Here is an 18,750-nt window from a genome sequence, read left to right as displayed (position 1 = left end):
CACTGTGGCCTGATACTGCTTCCTGCGATCATTTCAGAGCAGCAAACCAGCTTCTGCATGGCAAAGACAGGGGCGGGGGAGGGGAAATCACATGTAACAGCCCCCCAAAAATGAATTGTGGGTAGAAAGAACAACATGAGAAGTGGAAAAGGAAAAAGTTACGCACACACACACACACACACACACACACACTTTTTCACTTTCTTTAACAAATAAGTTACTGATTCGAAGTCAAAAGAGCGGCCACTTTGTTACTTCCTGAATCACACTTCCACTAAAGACCATCAGCTCGTGAAAGCATCCAGCCAATAAACCAAGATTCCCACCAAGAGGGAATAGCAGATGGCACTAGTACAGGGTATGTGTCACCCATGACTAAGAAGAGTAAACATCCTAGAAGCTACTGATATACGGTACTGTACATGGTTAAAAGCCACACAATTCCCTAGCAGCACTGACACTTCTTTCTTTGTGATTCTACTGATTTTGCATATATTTTACTTAAATATCAGACCTTCACATTGTAATTATTCACAGAGTTATTAAACAGAGAGAGGGACTCCATTCTTAGGAAAGATTGAAGAGTTAGGCCATAAATAACTATAGTTTGACTGAAAGAAAAACAGCATGCATGCTAGTTAAATGATGGAGACATCAAGGAGAGGGCAATCATTTAAGGCAGTTTACGAGACATAGGTGCACAATCAAGAGAGAAGATTAGGTGTCCCTTCCTCCCCCGCCCTTATCAAAAAAGCCTACTTCTAGATCCTGAAACAGTTCCTCATGGAAAGCAGTTTAAGCCCTATCATCCAAGATTTCAAGACCGTGTTGAAGAAAATAGTTATATTCCTGAGGGCATTCTGCACCAAAAAATTAAACATTCTGCACCCAATATTTTAAAATTCTGCAAAATTTATTTGCCAAATAAACATGGAGGCTCCAGCATGGCATTGGGGAGCACAGGCCACTGGCTGTACAGAGGTGGGAGGTAACTGTGCAGCTTCCCCCGGGACACGGACTCAAAGGTGAGGCTGTCCCCAACCCTGACACAATCCAAGGACTGGACCTGCCCTAGAAACACCTCAGGGCCCTGCCCTTCTATGACAGCTGCACCACTTGTGGGCAGGCAGGCTCAGCAAGGCATGATCCAAGTGTGAAGAGACCTAGTGTAGGGGATCCAGGTACGGCTGAGAGGGTTCTATGTGGGACAATCTGAGTGTGGGCAGGTCAGTGGAGGATCTGGATGCACAGCGGCTTGTTGCAGGGTTTGGGTGCAATGGTAATGGAACTCAGCGAGGGAGGTCTGGGTATGTGGGGGTCCAGATGCTGGAGTAGTGGGGCTCGGTGGGGTGGGGATCCATGTGCAGCTGGTTCGAGGTCAGTAGGGTGGGGATCTGGGTGTCGGTGGCTTGTTGGGTGGTACCAGTGCAGGGGAAGTGGGGCTCAGTGCAGGGGTTTGGGGGGGGGAGGGTGAGGCTCGATGGGAGGGTCTGGATATGAGGTGGTCTGGATGCATGGGAGTTGGCCAGATGAAGGAGCAGCTCCCTATACAGTGATCTCCCCTGCAGCTGAAGAGTGATGGGTGCAGGAAGCTGGGGAGGTGGGGGGGAGTTTGCAGAGCTTCCTATAGCCAGGGGGAGAAATCTGGGGGTGGGTCTGACACAGCCCTGGATGCCATGCAGAGGAAGAGGAAGTCCCGTCCTCCCCAGCCCAGCCAGGACTAGCAGCTGAGCCTAGCACAGAGTAGGAGCCACCAGCCAGGTCTTCCCCAGTCCTAACCTCTGCCCCCCAGTGATTTCCCTCTCTGCCAGCTGTCCTGGGCATATGAAACACACTGCTTAGGAGGGTTGCATGACTGATCTTATGGCTTCTCTTTGCTTCCCGGCAGAAAAATGAGTTTCTGAGGCAGAACCAAAAGACATCTGGGGGAAATCTGCGCTACTGCGCATGCGCAGAATTTATATCCTCACAGGAGTAATAGTTGCATATATACCATACTGTCAGGAACAACCACGCCCTTGCAGAAAGATGGACTTGATCCAGCAGAGCTTTTCCATCTCTACCTTGCATTAGTGCATGAGAGGAAATAGTGAATTCTGCTACCAACAGAGAACTTCACTACCAAGGAGTAGCTTTAGTGACAGCTTCAGTACAAATAAGAGTGTACATATTACTTTGAATAGATTAAATAGCCAAAACCCTTTCCCAAAGAGTTTATAACTTCAATCATATGAACATCAAAGGATGATAAATGAAACAACAATAGTATGAAAGAACAATGGAGAAGGATGAGGGTCACAGTAAGAAATGAGACTTTTCTTAGATGTGTAACTATTCTTGGCTCTTAACATTTATATGTATTAATATATGTCTATGGTGCAGGACATAGTCTAGTCTAAGAATGGTGGAGTGGAGATCAGCACTGGAAGGGTAACTCAACATGCCATATTTTAAAATGATTGCTTTATAAACATTGAACAAGCGAAACAATTTTCTCACCAGCATTTTGTACAATGAGATGCTTTCCAGAGAAATTAAAAATGTTTCTTCCATCTGCCTGCTTGCTGCTGTGAAGCACTGTTTCCGCTTTACTGTTCTCCCTTCTCTCAGAAGTTCTCAGAAGGACTGGCAGATCTAGGCCAGTGAGCATCAGATAATTGTCAGAGAGCTGAATAGCTAGGTAGCTAGCTGAACTAAAAAAAAAAAAAGTAATGAGACAGCTAAAAAAATCAGACAGACAGACTGTCTGGGAAGAAGCAGGACACAACTGAGTATCGGCATTCCAATTTCCCTGGGGGAAGAGATGGAAGGACGAGAGGCATTTGGTTGGATTTAAGACCAGAATTAAAATGATGTATAGCAACATTTCCTGTGATGCATTTCACAAAGTAATTGTAATGTGCTTTGTACAATTGCAGAAAATCAGTTTGTTAAGCAATTAATACTGGAGTGAGAATTCATAAAAATTGCTGGTGTTGATGGAGTTTATGTTGAACAAATACAAGTGGTGCATGTTTGGAGCAGAAATCTCCCCTCCCCCCAACCACTGGACCCTACATCCATTTTGCGGCAAAAACAGTTTCTAAATCCTTCCTAAACAGACCATGGCCAGAGGTGGTCAGACATCTTTCTAGGTAGTAGAAATAATATCAAGACAAAATCCTGGTTCCATTAGAAATGACAAGCACTGGGACCATCTTAACTGTGACAATCACAATATGTTAGAACATCTGGTCAACCTGAAGATATTAAAATTGGTAGGTGGCAGAACACATGGGGAATGAAACCAGACAGCCACACTAGTCCCATTAAAGTGAGTTTATTTTCATCTTGTCTCCTTAATAAATACTGCCTATGAATTTTTCCTGTAACTGAGCAACGTCATTACTGCATGGAAGTCGGTGAATCAGAATGGGACATGGCCACATGAGGATCACTGTTTGAAAGTCACTGATAACAAGGAAATAAAACTGGTTGTTTAAAAACCTTACAATAAGGTGAACCTTTTAATAGGGATTGTGGAAAACAAATTAGTCCTATTAATTCCTCATTCTATGTACCTTCTGTAGCTATTTAGTTTAATCACAGATTATTTCTCCTGTGTGAACACAGGAGATCTTGAAGAATAAAGAGACAAAGATGGTAATACACCACTGGATAATTTAAAGCTCTTTTCAACAATAAAAATTTCCCAGCTTCTATGCTGTGCAACTATGAGCTCATCTGGGGATGCAGGCTGCGTATCCAGCCCAAAGAAAACCTATCACAGTGCCCAAGTAGTCACTTCCATACACTACTGATCAAAACTAGGTAATCAGGATTTAATACGTAGTATACGGCTGTACAATCAATTGTGTATGAACAGACAGTGAATAGGTAAAGTAGGTGCAAAAGCTGCAATGAACACAGAATATTATCTCCACAAGGCATGAGAGGAATTTTTCCCTTTCAATGGAGGCCTCTTGACTTGCCTGGCCTTTTCTCCTTGCTGTTACTCTAGGAAGTTTGTGGGTTTGGTTTTTATAAATAAAACTTTAAATTTCTCCCTGGCTCACTGATATTAGCCAGAAGATTTGTGGCATCTTGATTCAGTGAGAATACAGAAGTTCCAGCACTCAGGAGTGTCATCTACACTACAGTTCCCCTAGCTGACTTGCATCAGTAATCATCACGGAGCATGCTCCATCACCTTCAAGTAAATTGTCAAACGAATTTGGACAGACAGATGCCACAGAATCTCTGCAGGAAAAAGCCATGCAGAATAATAGTCTGGATCCAGCACAGAGAGGAAAATTACAGCAGTCTATTCTATTCTACATAGGTTCTAATATCATGCTAATCAGCTTAGTATCTGAGCACCTTTCAGCAGTGCAGTAAGCAACATGACTGATATCTGTCATGTTTCACTTCTCTCATCTGCTATCAAGGGGGAGAAAAGAGTGCAGTGAAATGTTTTATTTTGTTATGGGTTTTCTTTGCTTTGTTTTTTGTTACTATATATTAAAAAAATGTGTTGCTACGTGTTTATGTTAGAAAGAACAAGGTCAAAGAAATCCATCTTGTGCTTGGAACAGAAGGCAGCAAAGTTTGTGGTGGTTCTTAGTGTGACAGACTGACAATATCCTAGACAAGCCTTACTGATTAAATGGAACCTGACTGAATTAAGTTTAATACCCCTGGGATCCATTGTATTAAAAATGTAAATGTTTATGTACTATTGAACACTGCACGGAACTTGCAGGAAAACGGGGTTAATGTGCTCTCTGGGAGATAAGAGGAACTTCAAAGGATTTTTGGAACAAAACATGTAAAGTGGATCCTGCTGGAAATAGCGAGGGGATGAGGAGAATGTAAATGATCCACTTAAATCTATCCTTTTTAAACTCTCCCCTGGACCTCCATGACTTCCGCATCTGCAGCGGCTGGTGTGGCTGACCCCAGGGTCAGCTGTTGCTTTGGCGGCCCCAGCAACTGGTCCAAGGCAATTGGCCCTGGGCACAGCAGTGGCACCACAGGTCGCCTCCCAGCCTGGAGTGGCTGTAGGGCCCTGGGCCGCCACTACCCCAGGAGCAGCAGCATCTACGGGAGCATCGCTGCCACTTTTTAGTAAAAGTCATGGACAGGTCACTTGCCGCGACTTTTCGGTTATTGCCCGGGACCTGTTCATCACTTACTAAAAAAACTGTGACAAAATCGTAGCCTTAGCTGTGATGAACCTAAAATCATAAGGAAACCCCTTGTGTGGGGTTTTGAAGGACTGCTCCAGCCAGAGCCCATGCAAGGGCTGGGGTGAACTCTAGTAAGCTTATTAGCACGTGTATAGGTCCTTTTATTGTTGTTAATGTGTTCTCTGTAGTGCTTCAGTTTAAGAATAAAACAGGCTTGCACAGGAACAATTGTCTGGTAACTCAACTGTGGGCAGTCACACTTATTAGTCTCTGAACAGAAGGCAAAAGAAGCTTGCTTAGGCATCCTATCTTGTGCTGGGAATAACACTGAAGGCAGGGAACTTGGGAATCGCATAACAGTGTGAAAGCAAGTTACCTAGAAGGGAAAAGTACAGAGAAAAAAAGTATCAGTCTTTTCAGGAAAGAGACAGGGAAAAATGGATTTTTGAACAGCTGAAGAAAAGCTGGCTGGTTGAGCTATGCAGAGAAAGGCAGCTGAGAACTGAGGACCAGACAAAACCGCAGCTAGTACATTTGCTCTATTCTAACGAAAAGCAGCAGAATAGTCCAGGTGTGCAGAGAACCTCCAGTCTGCTGGCAAAGGATCAAGCAGATGGGAGAATCTTGGAGCCAACTCCCTGGAAAGAAACAGGGCAGAGACGGACAGATGCAGCAACTGTGTTCGGTCCAGACCAGTACATCACTGCAACAGGAGTTGTGCAGAGTCCAGTAGCCAGAGCAGGAGAAGCTGCAGCTGGAGAGAGACAAAGTGCATCTGGAAACTTAGCAGCTTGAAGATCAGGAACAAAGGAGAGCAGATCGGGAGCGGGAGCAGCAGCATCAGTGGAGAGAGAAGAGAAAGAAGAGCCAGAGTCAGCATGAGAAGGAAAGGGACAAGAAGGGGCACTATCAGCTCAAGATGGAGAGACTGTGCCAGAGACACCAGGAAAGACATCATCAGTTTGAGGTACAGAGACTGCCAAGTAGAAGAATAGTCCACAGGTAAAGCCAGTCCCCAGGTACCTGTCCCAATGGGAGGCCTAGACTCTCAATTACTTCCTGGTTTTAGGAAGGGGGATGACATAGATATGTTCCCAGACGTTTTTGAAATGGGGTATGAATTGAACAAGATGAAGGAAAGAAGATATGATAAGGAACCTGGGTCCACTATTGCTTTGGACAAAGGTCTTGGACATTTTTACCCTTATGGGTAGCCTATAAAGATTATGATAATTGTAACCAAGCTTTGCTGCAAAAGTTTAAACTGACATTGAAACATTTAGGAAAAGGTATTGGGAGTTCAGGAAAAACGGGCCATGATCTATGATGAGGTTTTAATTCAAATGAGGAGTTATGTAAAGAAATGGGGAACTGATCAGGGAGCTAAAACAATCAGTGAGGCCTAGAAATTAATGGGTATAGAATGAGCCTATAAACTCTGCCATGCCAACCTGAAATCATGTTAACAGACAGTTATCCTAGAGATGTTACAATGGCTGGAAAACTGGCAGGTCAGGATATGGATAGTCATCCTGATTTGGAGAGAAAACTAACAAGGATGAAATGGCATAAGACGGGGATCAAACCCAAGAGCAGACCCACACCCAGCAGGGAGGGAAACCATCTCCCAGAAGCCTTGGGATGGGCGAGGATTCGTGGTGCACCATATGTGGCCAGCAGGGTCACTGTGCCTAAGAATCCCTGCAACATCTATTAAGCCCCTTGGGGTTCTGAAAGGCCAGCTATACCCTAGACATAGAACGAACTGGTGACTGAGTCATTCCACAGTCTTGGATGGGCTGCCAACAGCATTGCCTCCTGCAAAGATGAGTTTTGGCTTTACTGGGGAACGTTCTGTTTTGCCAGAGGATGCCATGGTATTCACCCTGGAGCTTTAGGAGACCTTTTAGATCCCCTGGGTCCAAGTCATTCAGCATCTTGAAGATAAGGACAGAGACCTGAAACTTTATTTGAAGTTCTATAGGAAACCAGTGTGTAGAATGGAGGACAGGTTTGACACAGCTCAGAGTAACCTGCATAGCTGAGGAAATGTGCTGAAGCATTTGGCACTAGTTGGAGTTTCCTAAGCACTGAAGTCTTCATGCTGCCGTATTGTAGTCCAGCTGAGAGCATGTATAACTGAGACCACGACTTTGGCCACCAGGGTCAGACAGAGTCTCCCCACCATCTGCAGATGGTAGAAAGCATTACTCACAGATGCTGCTATGTGAGAGCTCAGTGTCAGCGAGGAATCCAAAACCACTACTAAAAACTGTAGTTAGAACATCCTCCAGAGCTACAGATGTACAGACATGTCTTTGTAAGACACCGTACTAGAGATGCAGTAAATCACTTTTCTTTGCACCACATAACAGGATTTAAATTTCATCAGGTATGAAATAAGAAATTATGTGATACACATCATGCAATTGGAGGAACACTTGCAGGCAGGCAGACAGGCAATCGGTCCTGTTTGTAACACTGTGTGTGATTATGGTGAAGCTGGGCCCAAGCTAGAGCTCAGACATATCTGTAGTGGGAGCAAATTCCGAACTACCTACAGCACTCTGCCTCAGTGACCTGGAGCATCATGTTTCACCTCTGGATTGTCAGAGAACTTTGTGGACCTTGAGGACCACAGTGATCCATGCATGTGTCACCACCAGGCAGGGTTACTGTAATCCACTCTATTTTAAGCTGAATTTGAAGACAATGTGCAGGTTCCAGATGGTACAAAATGTGCCTGCCTGCTTCCTTTATGCTGGAGGCTTCCGTGAACACATCAGAACCGTGCTTAAGTCCCTTCACTGGCTTCCAGTCAATTTCAGAAGCCCGTTGAGGGCTTTTTTCCTAATTTTTCAAAACAATTAATAAATCAAAACCCAGCAACATTAAAGACTGAATTGTGATCTACAAACTGCTGAGCTTATTTGTTGCTGAAAGGAGTCCTAAGGAAACAAGAACTATCCTTTTACCTTTGATATCTTAGACAAACTAACTTGTATTCTGCTTAAAATGCCAGGAAATAATATAACCAAAATTGAGGGGAAATAATTTTATATTGGACTCTGTTCAGCAATTTAGTCACTTGCTCTGGCTGCACCAAGACTGGTATATAACGAGTGATTATTTCCAAAGATTTAAGTTATTTTTCAGACAGACACCAAGTACTTACACTGAACAAAGACAGGTTCAAAGTCCAAGGCTAGTTTCAAATCCAAATCTTGGGTAATATGTAGGACTGTGAACATTCTACACTTTATTTCCAAAACAGCGCTGATGAATTAAACACACACACTTGGCTTTATCTTTACTTCTTGTTATTTCTATCTCCTAAACTTTGGCAGGTTAGATGAATGTTACTTAGTGATTAATCTATCAACAGCAAAGAAACTGGCATTGCAATTCAGGTCTGAGATCTTATTTCCTTTCATCACAGAGAGATATTTAAGATTGGCAAGACTAAAGCAGTCTCCCCCAAAAAGTATTGAAGGAAAAAAAAAACGTGTACGGTACCTGTAAACTAAAGCTACAATCCTGTTAAAAATACACTTTCTCAACAGAAAAAGAACAGGAGTACTTGTGGCACTTAGAGACTAACAAATTTATTTGAGCATAAGCTTTCGTAGGCAACAGCCCACTTCATCGGATGCATGCAGTGGAAAATATAGTATGAAGATGTATATATACACACACAGAGGAAACGTGAAGCAATGGGTGTTACCCTACACACTCTAACGAGAGTGATCAGTTAAGGTGAGCTATTACCAGCAAGAGAGAAAAAAACTTTTTGTAGTGGTAATGAAAATAGTTTATTTCCAGCAGTTGACAAGAAGGTGAGAGGAACAGTGTGTGTGTGTGGAGGGGGGAGGAAATAAACACGGGAAATAGTTTTACTTTGTGTAATGACCCATCCACTCCCAGTCTTTATTCAAGCCTAATTTGATGGTGTCCATTTTGCAAATTAATTCCAATTCAACAGTCTCTCATTGGAGTTTGTTTTTGAAGTTTTTTTTGTTGTAATATTGCGACTTTTAGGTCTGTAATCTAGTGACCAGGGAGATTGAAGTGTTCTCCAACTGGTTTTTGAATGTTATAATTCTTGATGTCTGATTTGTGTCCATTTATTCTTTTGCATAGAGACTGTCCAGTTTGGACAATGTACATGGCAGAGGGACATTGCTGGCACATGATGGCCATGGGATTCCTTGAGGAATTCCACCATGATTTCAAGTATCAGAGGAGTAGACGTGTTAGTCTGGATCTGTAAAAGCAGCAAAGAGTCCTGTGGCACCTTATAGGCTAACAGATGTTTTGGAGCATGAGCTTTCGTGGGTGAATATCCACTTCATCAGATGCATGTAGTGGAAATTTCCAGGGGCAGGTGTATATATATGCAGGCAAGCTAGAGATAATGAGGTAGTCCAATCAGGGAGGATGAGGCCCTGTTCTAGCAGTTGAGGTGTGAAAACCAAGGGAGGAGAAACTGGTTCTGTAATTGGCAAGCCATTCACAGTCTTTGTTTAATCCTGAGCTGATGGTGTCAAATTTGCAGATGGACTGAAGCTCAGCAGTTTCTCTTTGAAGTCTGGTCCTGAAGTTTTTTTGCTGCAGGATGGCCACCTTAGGGTCTGCTATAGTGTGGCCAGGGAGGTTGAAGTGTTCTCCTACAGGTTCTTGTATATTGCCATTCCTAATATCTGATTTGTGTCCGTTTATCCTTTTCCGTAGCGACTGTCCAGTTTGGCCGATGTACATAGCAGAGGGGCATTGCTGGCATATGATGGCGTATATTACATTGGTGGACGTGCAGGTGAATGAATCCGTGATGGTGTGGCTGATCTGGTTAGGTCCTGTGATGGTGTCGCTGGTGTAGATATGTGGGCAGAGTTGGCATCGAGGTTTGTTGCATGGATTGGTTCTTGAGCTAGAGTTACTATGGTGCGGTGTGCAGTTACTGGTGAGAATATGTTTCAGGTTGGCAGGTTGCCTGTGGGCGAGGACTGGCCTGCCACCCAAGGCCTGTGAAAGTGTGGGATCATTGTCCAGGATGGGTTGTAGGTCCCTGATGATGCGCTGGAGGGGTTTTAGCTGAGGACTGTTTATGATGGCCAGTGGAGTCCTGTTGGTTTCTTTCTTGGGTTTGTCTTGCAGGAGCAGGCTTCTGGGTACACGTCTGGCTCTGTTGATCTGTTTCCTTATTTCCTCATGTGGGTATTGTAGTTTTGAGAATGCTTGGTGGAGATTTTGTAGGTGTTGGTCTCTGTCTGAGGGGTTAGAGCAGATGCGGTTGTACCTCAGTGCTTGGCTGTAAGACAATGGATCGTGTGATGTGCCCGGGATGGAAGCTGGAGGCATGAAGGTAGACATACCAGTTGGTAGGTTTTTGGAATAGGGTGGTGGTAATGTGACCATCACTTATTTGCACCGTGGTATCTAGGAAGTGGACCTCCCGTGTAGATTGGTCCAGGCGGTTGATGGTGGGGTGAAAGCTGTTGAAATCGTGGTGGAATTTTTCCAGAGACTCCTTCCCATGGGTCCAGATGATGAAGATGTCATCAATGTAGCGTAGGTAGAGAAGGGGCGTGAGTAGACGAGAGCTGAGGAAGTGTTGTTCCAGGTCGGCCATAAAAATATTGGCATATTGTGGGGCCATGCAGGTGCCCATAGCAGTGCCACTGAACTGGAGATATATATTGTCCTTAAATTTGAAATAGTTGTGTGTGAGGATAAAGGCACAGAGCTCAGCAGCCAGTTGTGCTGTAGCATTATCAGGGATACTGTTCCTGACAGCTTGTATTCCATCTGTGTGTGGGATGTTCGTGTAGAGAGCCTCTACATCCATGGTGGCCAGGATGGTGTTTTCTGGAAGGTCACCAATGCATTGTAGTTTCCTCAGGAAATCAGTGGTGTCACGGAGATAGCTGGGAGTGCTGGTGGCATAGGGTCTGAGTAGAGAGTCCACATATCCAGACAGTCCTTCAGTGAGAGTGCCAATGCCCGAGATGATGGGGCGTCCAGGATTTCCGGGTTTGTGGATCTTGGGTAGTAGATAGAATAACCCTGGTCAGGGCTCTAAGAGTATGTTGATTTGTTCCGGTGTTAGTGTAGGGAGTGTCCTGAGTAGATGTTGCAGTTTCTTAGTGTATTCCTCAGTGGGATCTACATTACTCACTTCACCTCTCTACAAAGGAAAAAGGACTGTAAGCTGTCTAAACTCCTACCTGCCTCATGGGGCCACAACACCTACAAAATCTCCACCAAGCATTCTCAAAACTACAATACCCGCATGAGGAAATAAGGAAACAGATCAACAGAGCCAGACGTGTACGCAGAAGCCTGCTCCTGCAAGACAAACCCAAGAAAGAAACCAACAGGACTCCACTGGCCATCACAAACAGTCCTCAGCTAAAACCCCTCCAGCGCATCATCAGGGACCTACAGCCCATCCTGGACAATGATCCCACATTTTCACAGGCCTTGGGTGGCAGGCCAGTCCTCGCCCACAGGCAACCTGCCAACCTGAAACATATTCTCACCAGTAACTGCACACCGCACCATAGTAACTCTAGCTCAGGAACCAATTCATGCAACAAACCTCGATGCCAACTCTGCCCACATATCTACACCAGCGACACCATCACAGGACCTAACCAGATCAGCCACACCATCACGGATTCATTCACCTGCATGTCCACCAATGTAATATACGCCATCATATGCCAGCAATGCCCCTCTGCTATGTACATCGGCCAAACTGGACAGTCGCTACGGAAAAGGATAAACGGACACAAATCAGATATTAGGAATGGCAATATACAAGAACCTGTAGGAGAACACTTCAACCTCCCTGGCCACACTATAGCAGACCCTAAGGTGGCCATCCTGCAGCAAAAAAACTTCAGGACCAGACTTCAAAGAGAAACTGCTGAGCTTCAGTCCATCTGCAAATTTGACACCATCAGCTCAGGATTAAACAAAGACTGTGAATGGCTTGCCAATTACAGAACCAGTTTCTCCTCCCTTGGTTTTCACACCTCAACTGCTAGAACAGGGCCTCATCTTCCCTGATTGGACTACCTCATTATCTCTAGCTTGCCTGCATATATATACACCTGCCCCTGGAAATTTCCACTACATGCATCTGACGAAGTGGGTATTCACCCATGAAAGCTCATGCTCCAAAACGTCTGTTAGTCTATAAGGTGCCACAGGACTCTTTGCTGCTTTTACCATGATTTCAATAATTTCCACTCCACCATCAACCTCATCCTGGACCAGTCCACACAAGAGATCCACTTCCTGGACACTACAGTGCTGATAAGTGATGGTCACAACCACCACCCTAGACTGGAAACCTACTGACCTACACTTACCTACATGCCTCCAGCTTTCATCCAGACCACACCATATGATCCATTGTCTACAGCCAAGCTCTAAGATACAACCACATTTGCTCCAACCCCTCAGACAGACACAAACACCTACAAAATTTCTATCAAGCGTTCTTACAACTACAATACCTACCTGCGGAAGTGAAGGAAACAGATTGACAGAGTCAGAGGAGTACCCAGAAGTCACCTACTACAGGACAGACCCAACAAAGAAAGAAACAGAATGCCATTAGCCGTCATCTTCAGCCCTCAATTAAAACCTCTCCAGCGCATCATCAAGGATCTACAACCTATCCTGAAGGATGATCCCTCATGCACAGAACTCGGGAGACTAGCCAGTCCTTGCTTACAGAAAAGCCCCTCAACCTGAAGCAAATACTCACCAGCAACCACAGACCACACAGCAAAAACACTAACCTAGGAACCTATCCTTGCAACAAAGCCCATTGCCAACTCTGTCCACATATCTATTCAGGGACACCATCATAGGACCTAATCACATCAACCACACTATCAGAGGCTCATTCACCTGCACGTCTACCAACGTGATATATGCCATCATGTGCCAGCAATGTCCCTCTGCCATGTACATTGGCCAAACCGGACAGTCTCTACCTAAAAGAATTAATGGACACAAATCAGATGTCAAGAATTATAACATAAAAAAAACAGTTGGAGAACACTTCAATCTCCCTGGTCACTACATTACAGACCTAAAAGTCACATTATTACAACAAAAACAAACTCTAATGAGAGACTGTTGAATTGGAATTAAATTTGCAAAATGGACACCATTAAATTAGGCTTAAATAAAGACTGGGAGTGAATGGGTCATTACACAAAGTAAAACTGTCTCCCCATGTTTATCTCCCCCCACTGTTCCTCACACCTTCTTGTCAACTGCTGCAAATGGACCATTTTCATTACCACTACAAAAAGTTTCTCTCTCTCCTGCTGGTAATAACTCACCTTAACTGATCACTCGTTAGAGTATGTATGGTAACACCCATTGTTTCATGTTTTTTTGTGTGCGTGTCTCTATATCTATATCTACCTACTGTATTTTCCACTCCATGCATCCGATGAAGCGGGCTGTAGCCCACAAAAGCTTATGCTCAAATAAATTTGTTAGTCTCTAAGGTGCCACAAGTACGCATGTTCTTTTTGTGGATACAGACTAACATGGCTCCTACTCTGAAATGTCTCAATGGAGCAACCCAAACAGTTTAAGGCACTGGGATTGTTTTGGTTCACGCAGGTACACCTCATTCCATCCCTCATTTCTGCCTGCTTGCTTTTTATGAACAGGCAGGCCCAATACAAAATGCTTTAAGATAATTTTGATACCCTGAATGCACTCAGAGGAGCAGAAAGAGGGAGACGCACAGAAGGACCCGAACATACCAGGCCCAAAACTATTTGCAATAGCATTATTGCTTTTTAGCTGCAAATCTGTACTTCTCATCTTGCAACAGCATTGCTGGAAGTGGCCCTGTCTGGAGGAGGTCCTTTTGAGATAAACACATTGGACTCATGACTAGGAGGGAGCAGTATCAGCTGCAAAACTACCTGAATTATACATGTTCACAGTTACCCAATAGACAGTTGGCCTTGTAATCTATAAGTTACTACAAATTGGTGTTTAAAAAAAAAAAATCAGTCTATTTTTATGGATTTCCTACTGCTCTTCATCCATTAACTCTCTGTGGTTTTGGGGAAAATAACTTAAAAAACCAAAACATTTTTTAGCTTGGTTTCAAATAATCAGTTACAACAGGACATTAAGGCAATACAGAAAGGCTATTAAGCTGAGCAATGTTTATATACACCCTTCACTATAAACAAGAATCTTTTTACGAGGGGTTTTATGTACCAAAAGCACAGCTTTGTTTTGCTCATGTTTCCTGAACCAAAACTTGCCCTCAACACCCACTGATTTTTTCCTCCCTTAAATATGAGATGAATTTGATATTTATGAAAGGTGCTGGAGTGGCACCACTAGGGAGTGACCTCCCCATTTATCCACAGTACAGGCAATAGCAATGCTAGTTTCCACCACACCAGGAATGTGCCTCAGCCTAACCTGGATGTGTATTATCTTAGGAAGAGAGGCTCAGTCTCCATACTTGTTCATTTCTCTGTGGAGACTGAGATACAGATTATAATCACCACAGTTGCTGTCACAACTGGCACCCATGGACACGTCCATTCAGAAATAAATTGAGATCTTTTTATTTCCTAGAGGACAACATTTTTAGATTGCAATGACTTTTGGTCATTATCAACCTGGGTTAAATGTTAACCAGTGACCTCAAGGTGAAAAGGTTTACATTCCACTACCAGCATTCTTAGTGCTGACATTTTTGTAAACCAGAGGAATGTATTCTGCACACAAAAACATGGTTTGTGTTTTACATATTCTAACTCAAACTTGTAGCTATGAAATTATAGGAAGGTAGGACTGGACGGGACCTTGAGAGGTCATCTAGTCCACTCCCTTGCACTGGGGTATTATCTACCATCCCTAACAGGTGTTTGCCTAATCTGTGCTTAAAAACCTCCAATAAACACAGATTCTACAACCTCCCTAGCTAATTTGTTCCAGTGCTTAATTATCCTGACAGTTAGGAAGTTTTTCCAAAAGTCTAACCTAAATCTCCTTTCCTGCAATTTGAGCCCATTGCTTCTTGGCTTGTCTCACTGTTCTCCTTAATCACTGAGATCACTCTCCTCTTTATAACAACCTTTTATGTACTTGAAGACTTATGTTCCCCATCTTCTCTTCTGCAGACTAAACAAACCCTATTTTTTCAATCTTCTCTCACAGGTCATGTTTTCGAGACCTTTAATCATTCTTGTTGCTCTTCTCTGGACCTTCTCCAATTTGTCCACATGTTTCCCGAAGTGTGGTGCCCAGAATTGGACAATATTCTCACCGAGGTCTTATCAGTGCTGGGTAGAGTGCAAAAATTACTTCTTGCATCTTGCTTACAACATTCCTGCTAATACATCCCAGAATGATCTCCACCTTTTTGTCACAGTATTACGTAGCTGATTCATATTTAGTTTGTGATCCATTATAACACGCAGAGCCTTTTCTGCAAAACTCCTTCCAAGGCAGTCATTACTGATTTTGTATTTGTGCAATTAATTATTCCTGCTTAATTGTAGTTCTTTACATTTGTCCTTAAGTTTCATCTTCATTATTTCAGACTATTTCTCCAGTTTGTCAAGATCATTTTAAACTCTAATCCTGTCCTCTAAAGTGCTTGCAACCCCTCCCAGCTTGGTACTGTCCACAAATTTCACAAGTGTACTCTTTATGCAATTATCCAAATAATTTATGGATATATTGAATAGAATCGTACCTAAGAAAGATTCCTGAGGGACCCCAGTAGATATGCCCTTCCAGCTTGACTGTTAATCATTGGGAAACTGTACTCAGAGAGCAGTTGTCAATCACTTGTGCACCATTTTATAGTATAGTAACTCCTCACTTAACATTGTTGTTATGTTCCTGAAAAATGCGACTTTAAGCAAAACAATGTTAAGTGAATCCAATTTCCCCATAAGAATTAATGTTAACGTGGGGGTTAGGTTCCAGGGAAATTTTTTTTTTTTTTTTTTTTTTACCAGACAAAAGACTATATTAACACACAGTTTTAAAAAAAACAATTTAAGACTGGTACCCAGTGATGATGATTGTGAAGCTTGGTTGAGGTAGAGGAGTCAGAGGGTGGGATATTTCCCTTACTGCTAAATGATCAACTAGCAATTGGCTGAGCCCTCAAGGGTTAACTCTCTCACTCTACAAGGCAGCAGGAATGGAGGACGGAGGGGAGACATCGCAGTGCGAGAGAGATACGCGCATTTCCCCTTTAAGTACACTACCTTGTTAATTAGATCAGCTTGTTGAGATCTGGACTCGATGACCTCTCGAGGTCCCTTCCAGTCCTAGAGTCTATGAATCTATGAATCACAGCTGCTGCAAGCTCCCTCCATCCTGAGCTCTGGTGTCTCCCCCCTGCTCTATGGAAGATGGGGTAAGTGGGTTGCAGGAGCAGGGGGAGGAGAACACCCTGACATTAGCCCCCCTCTTCCTTCCCTCCCTCCAGCACAGCAAGCAGGAGTCTCGGGGAGCAGCTGCAAGGCAGAGGGCAGGAGCAGCATATGGAGTGGGGGGAGGGACAGCTGAAATGCAGGCAGCTGCTGCACAGGGAATTTAGGGGAGTGGGGAGCTGACAGGAGGCTTCCGGTCCACCCTGGTTCCAAGCCCCCACCAGCTAGCTCCAATGGGCTGCTCTTCCTGCAAGAAGTGGACCAAGCAGGCAGCTGCCAAACGACGTTAGAAGGGAGCATTGCAAACTTAAACAAGCATGTTCCCTAATTGATCAGCAATGTAACAACAAAACAACCTTAGCCAGGATGACTTTAAGTGATGAGTTACTGTAGGCATTTTTAGGCTACGTTTCCCTAGTTGGCTTATGAGAATGACATGTGAGACAGTATGAAAAGCCTTATTAAAGGCAAGATTATATCACATGTACTGCTTCTCCACCCCACCCTCTGCTTCACAAGGCTTGTTACCCTGTCAAAGAAGGATATTAGGTTGGTTTGACATGAGTTGTTCTCGACAAATCCATGTTGACTGTTACTTATCTTTTTAATATCGTCTACGTGCTTACAAACTGATTCATTATTCGCTCCATCGCCTTTATAACTGGACTATGATTCCCTGGGTTATCTTTATTCTCTTTTTTATAGATAGGTACTATATTTACCCTTTTCCAGTCCTCTGGAATCTCTTCCCATCATCCATGAGTTCTCAAAGATAATGGCTTAGAAATCTCCACAGCCAGTTGCTTCAGTATCTCGTCAGGCCCTGCCGACTTGTTTAAGTAATTCTTAACTTATTCTCTTATTTTAAGCCTCAGATCCTATCCCGTTTACACTGATGTTCTCTATATTAGTCATCTGATCACTGCTAACCTTTCTGGTGAAAAATGAAAGAAAAAAGGCATTTAACACTTCAGCTGTTGCTGCATTTTCTGTTACTGTCTTTCCCTCCTCGTTAAGTAATGGACCCACCCTGTCCTTGGTCTTCCTCTTGCTTTTCACATATTTGTAAAATGTTTTCTTGTTATCCTTTAGCTATCTTTAGAGGGTAAATCAAAGTGAATATGTAATTCATTGGCGGGAGTGAGGGAAATATACTTCCTCCATTCAATGTGCACATTTGCATAATAAAGAGTAAAGAATAATACGTTCAATATAAAGTGTTCTTCTCCCACACACTCACCCACCTCACTACCTAGGGTTCCCATTTCTGCTAGAATCTGAAATGCCCCCTTAATGCCGCCTACTCAGCTGGGCTGTTTTGCTCACCATATAGTTTAAATATAGGAACATATCCTTCCAGCTCGAGGATGCAGGACTCCTTCTGAAAACTAGCATGAGACTCATGGAGCCCCTCAGTGCCAAATGGCAGAGGGTAAACCAAGCCATAACTCATCAGACCTGACCCACTCATTTCCCCAATTCACCTTTGTCAATCTGTAGCTAAACGGTGTTGTGTGAAGTGTCATATGCAAACTGGTAATATACAGAGTCTAAACCCTAATCCTATTGTTTTGCTGGCTTGCCTGTGTCTCCAATGTAAATTAAGCAAAGTGAAACCAAATACAATGAAAAGGACATTTACTTGTAAGGTAAATGAAGGCGAGCAAGATGACCACTTAATAATCTCAAAGGAGAATGGAGGCTGCACTCCCCAGGAAGCCTGCCTGTCTCTTGAAACAGGGTCAGCTAGCCACAGAATGACTTATGTAAACAGAGTATTTGCATCTGTACTTACCTTGTGGCTTTGGACTTGAAGCTGAACGTGGGGACTGTTTAACTGGCACGTTTCCATTTATTCCCTGAGCCACTTCATTGCATGTGTTCTGCTTGACTAGCCAGGTTGTGCTATTTGCTGAGCAAGACTTAGTTAGGAGACTCTTTGGACAGGTGCTGCTGTCTGTAGGGGGGGAAGGGGAAAAAAAAAGAAGCAAGCATGAATAATGCGTAGGATAGCAAGGATATAATGTTCTACATCAGTGGTCTCCAAAGTGGGGTGCATGCACCCCAGGGGGGGTCTGCAAGAAGATCCTTCGGGGTGCGTGGCAGGAGGAGCGCCACTGGAGCAGTGC

General features: G+C 43.7%; 1 protein-coding gene across 5 annotated transcripts in view; it reads right to left on the bottom strand.

The window, feature by feature from the left end:
- The window catches only part of FGD4 (FYVE, RhoGEF and PH domain containing 4), a 214,274-nt gene that overhangs the window by 56,737 nt on the left and 138,787 nt on the right, over positions 1 to 18,750 (bottom strand). For 4 of the 5 annotated variants that reach the window (XM_030543584.1, XM_030543603.1, XM_030543593.1 and 1 more), the window contains one exon: positions 18,417 to 18,578. Coding sequence is in view for 3 of the 5 variants with exons in the window: in XM_030543603.1 (XP_030399463.1) it covers positions 18,417 to 18,578 (162 nt within the window). In the remaining 2 variants the exon portion in view is untranslated. Of the gene's footprint in view, positions 1 to 2,499; positions 2,694 to 18,416; positions 18,579 to 18,750 lie in introns of those variants that run through there. The other variant, XM_030543613.1, reaches the window with a different exon arrangement.

The sequence above is a fragment of the Gopherus evgoodei genome, chromosome 1 (assembly GCF_007399415.2).
Source record: "Gopherus evgoodei ecotype Sinaloan lineage chromosome 1, rGopEvg1_v1.p, whole genome shotgun sequence".
Taxonomy (NCBI): domain Eukaryota; kingdom Metazoa; phylum Chordata; order Testudines; family Testudinidae; genus Gopherus; species Gopherus evgoodei.
The sequence above is the reverse complement of the archived record's forward strand: the minus strand, read 5'-3'. Positions and strand labels throughout refer to the sequence as shown.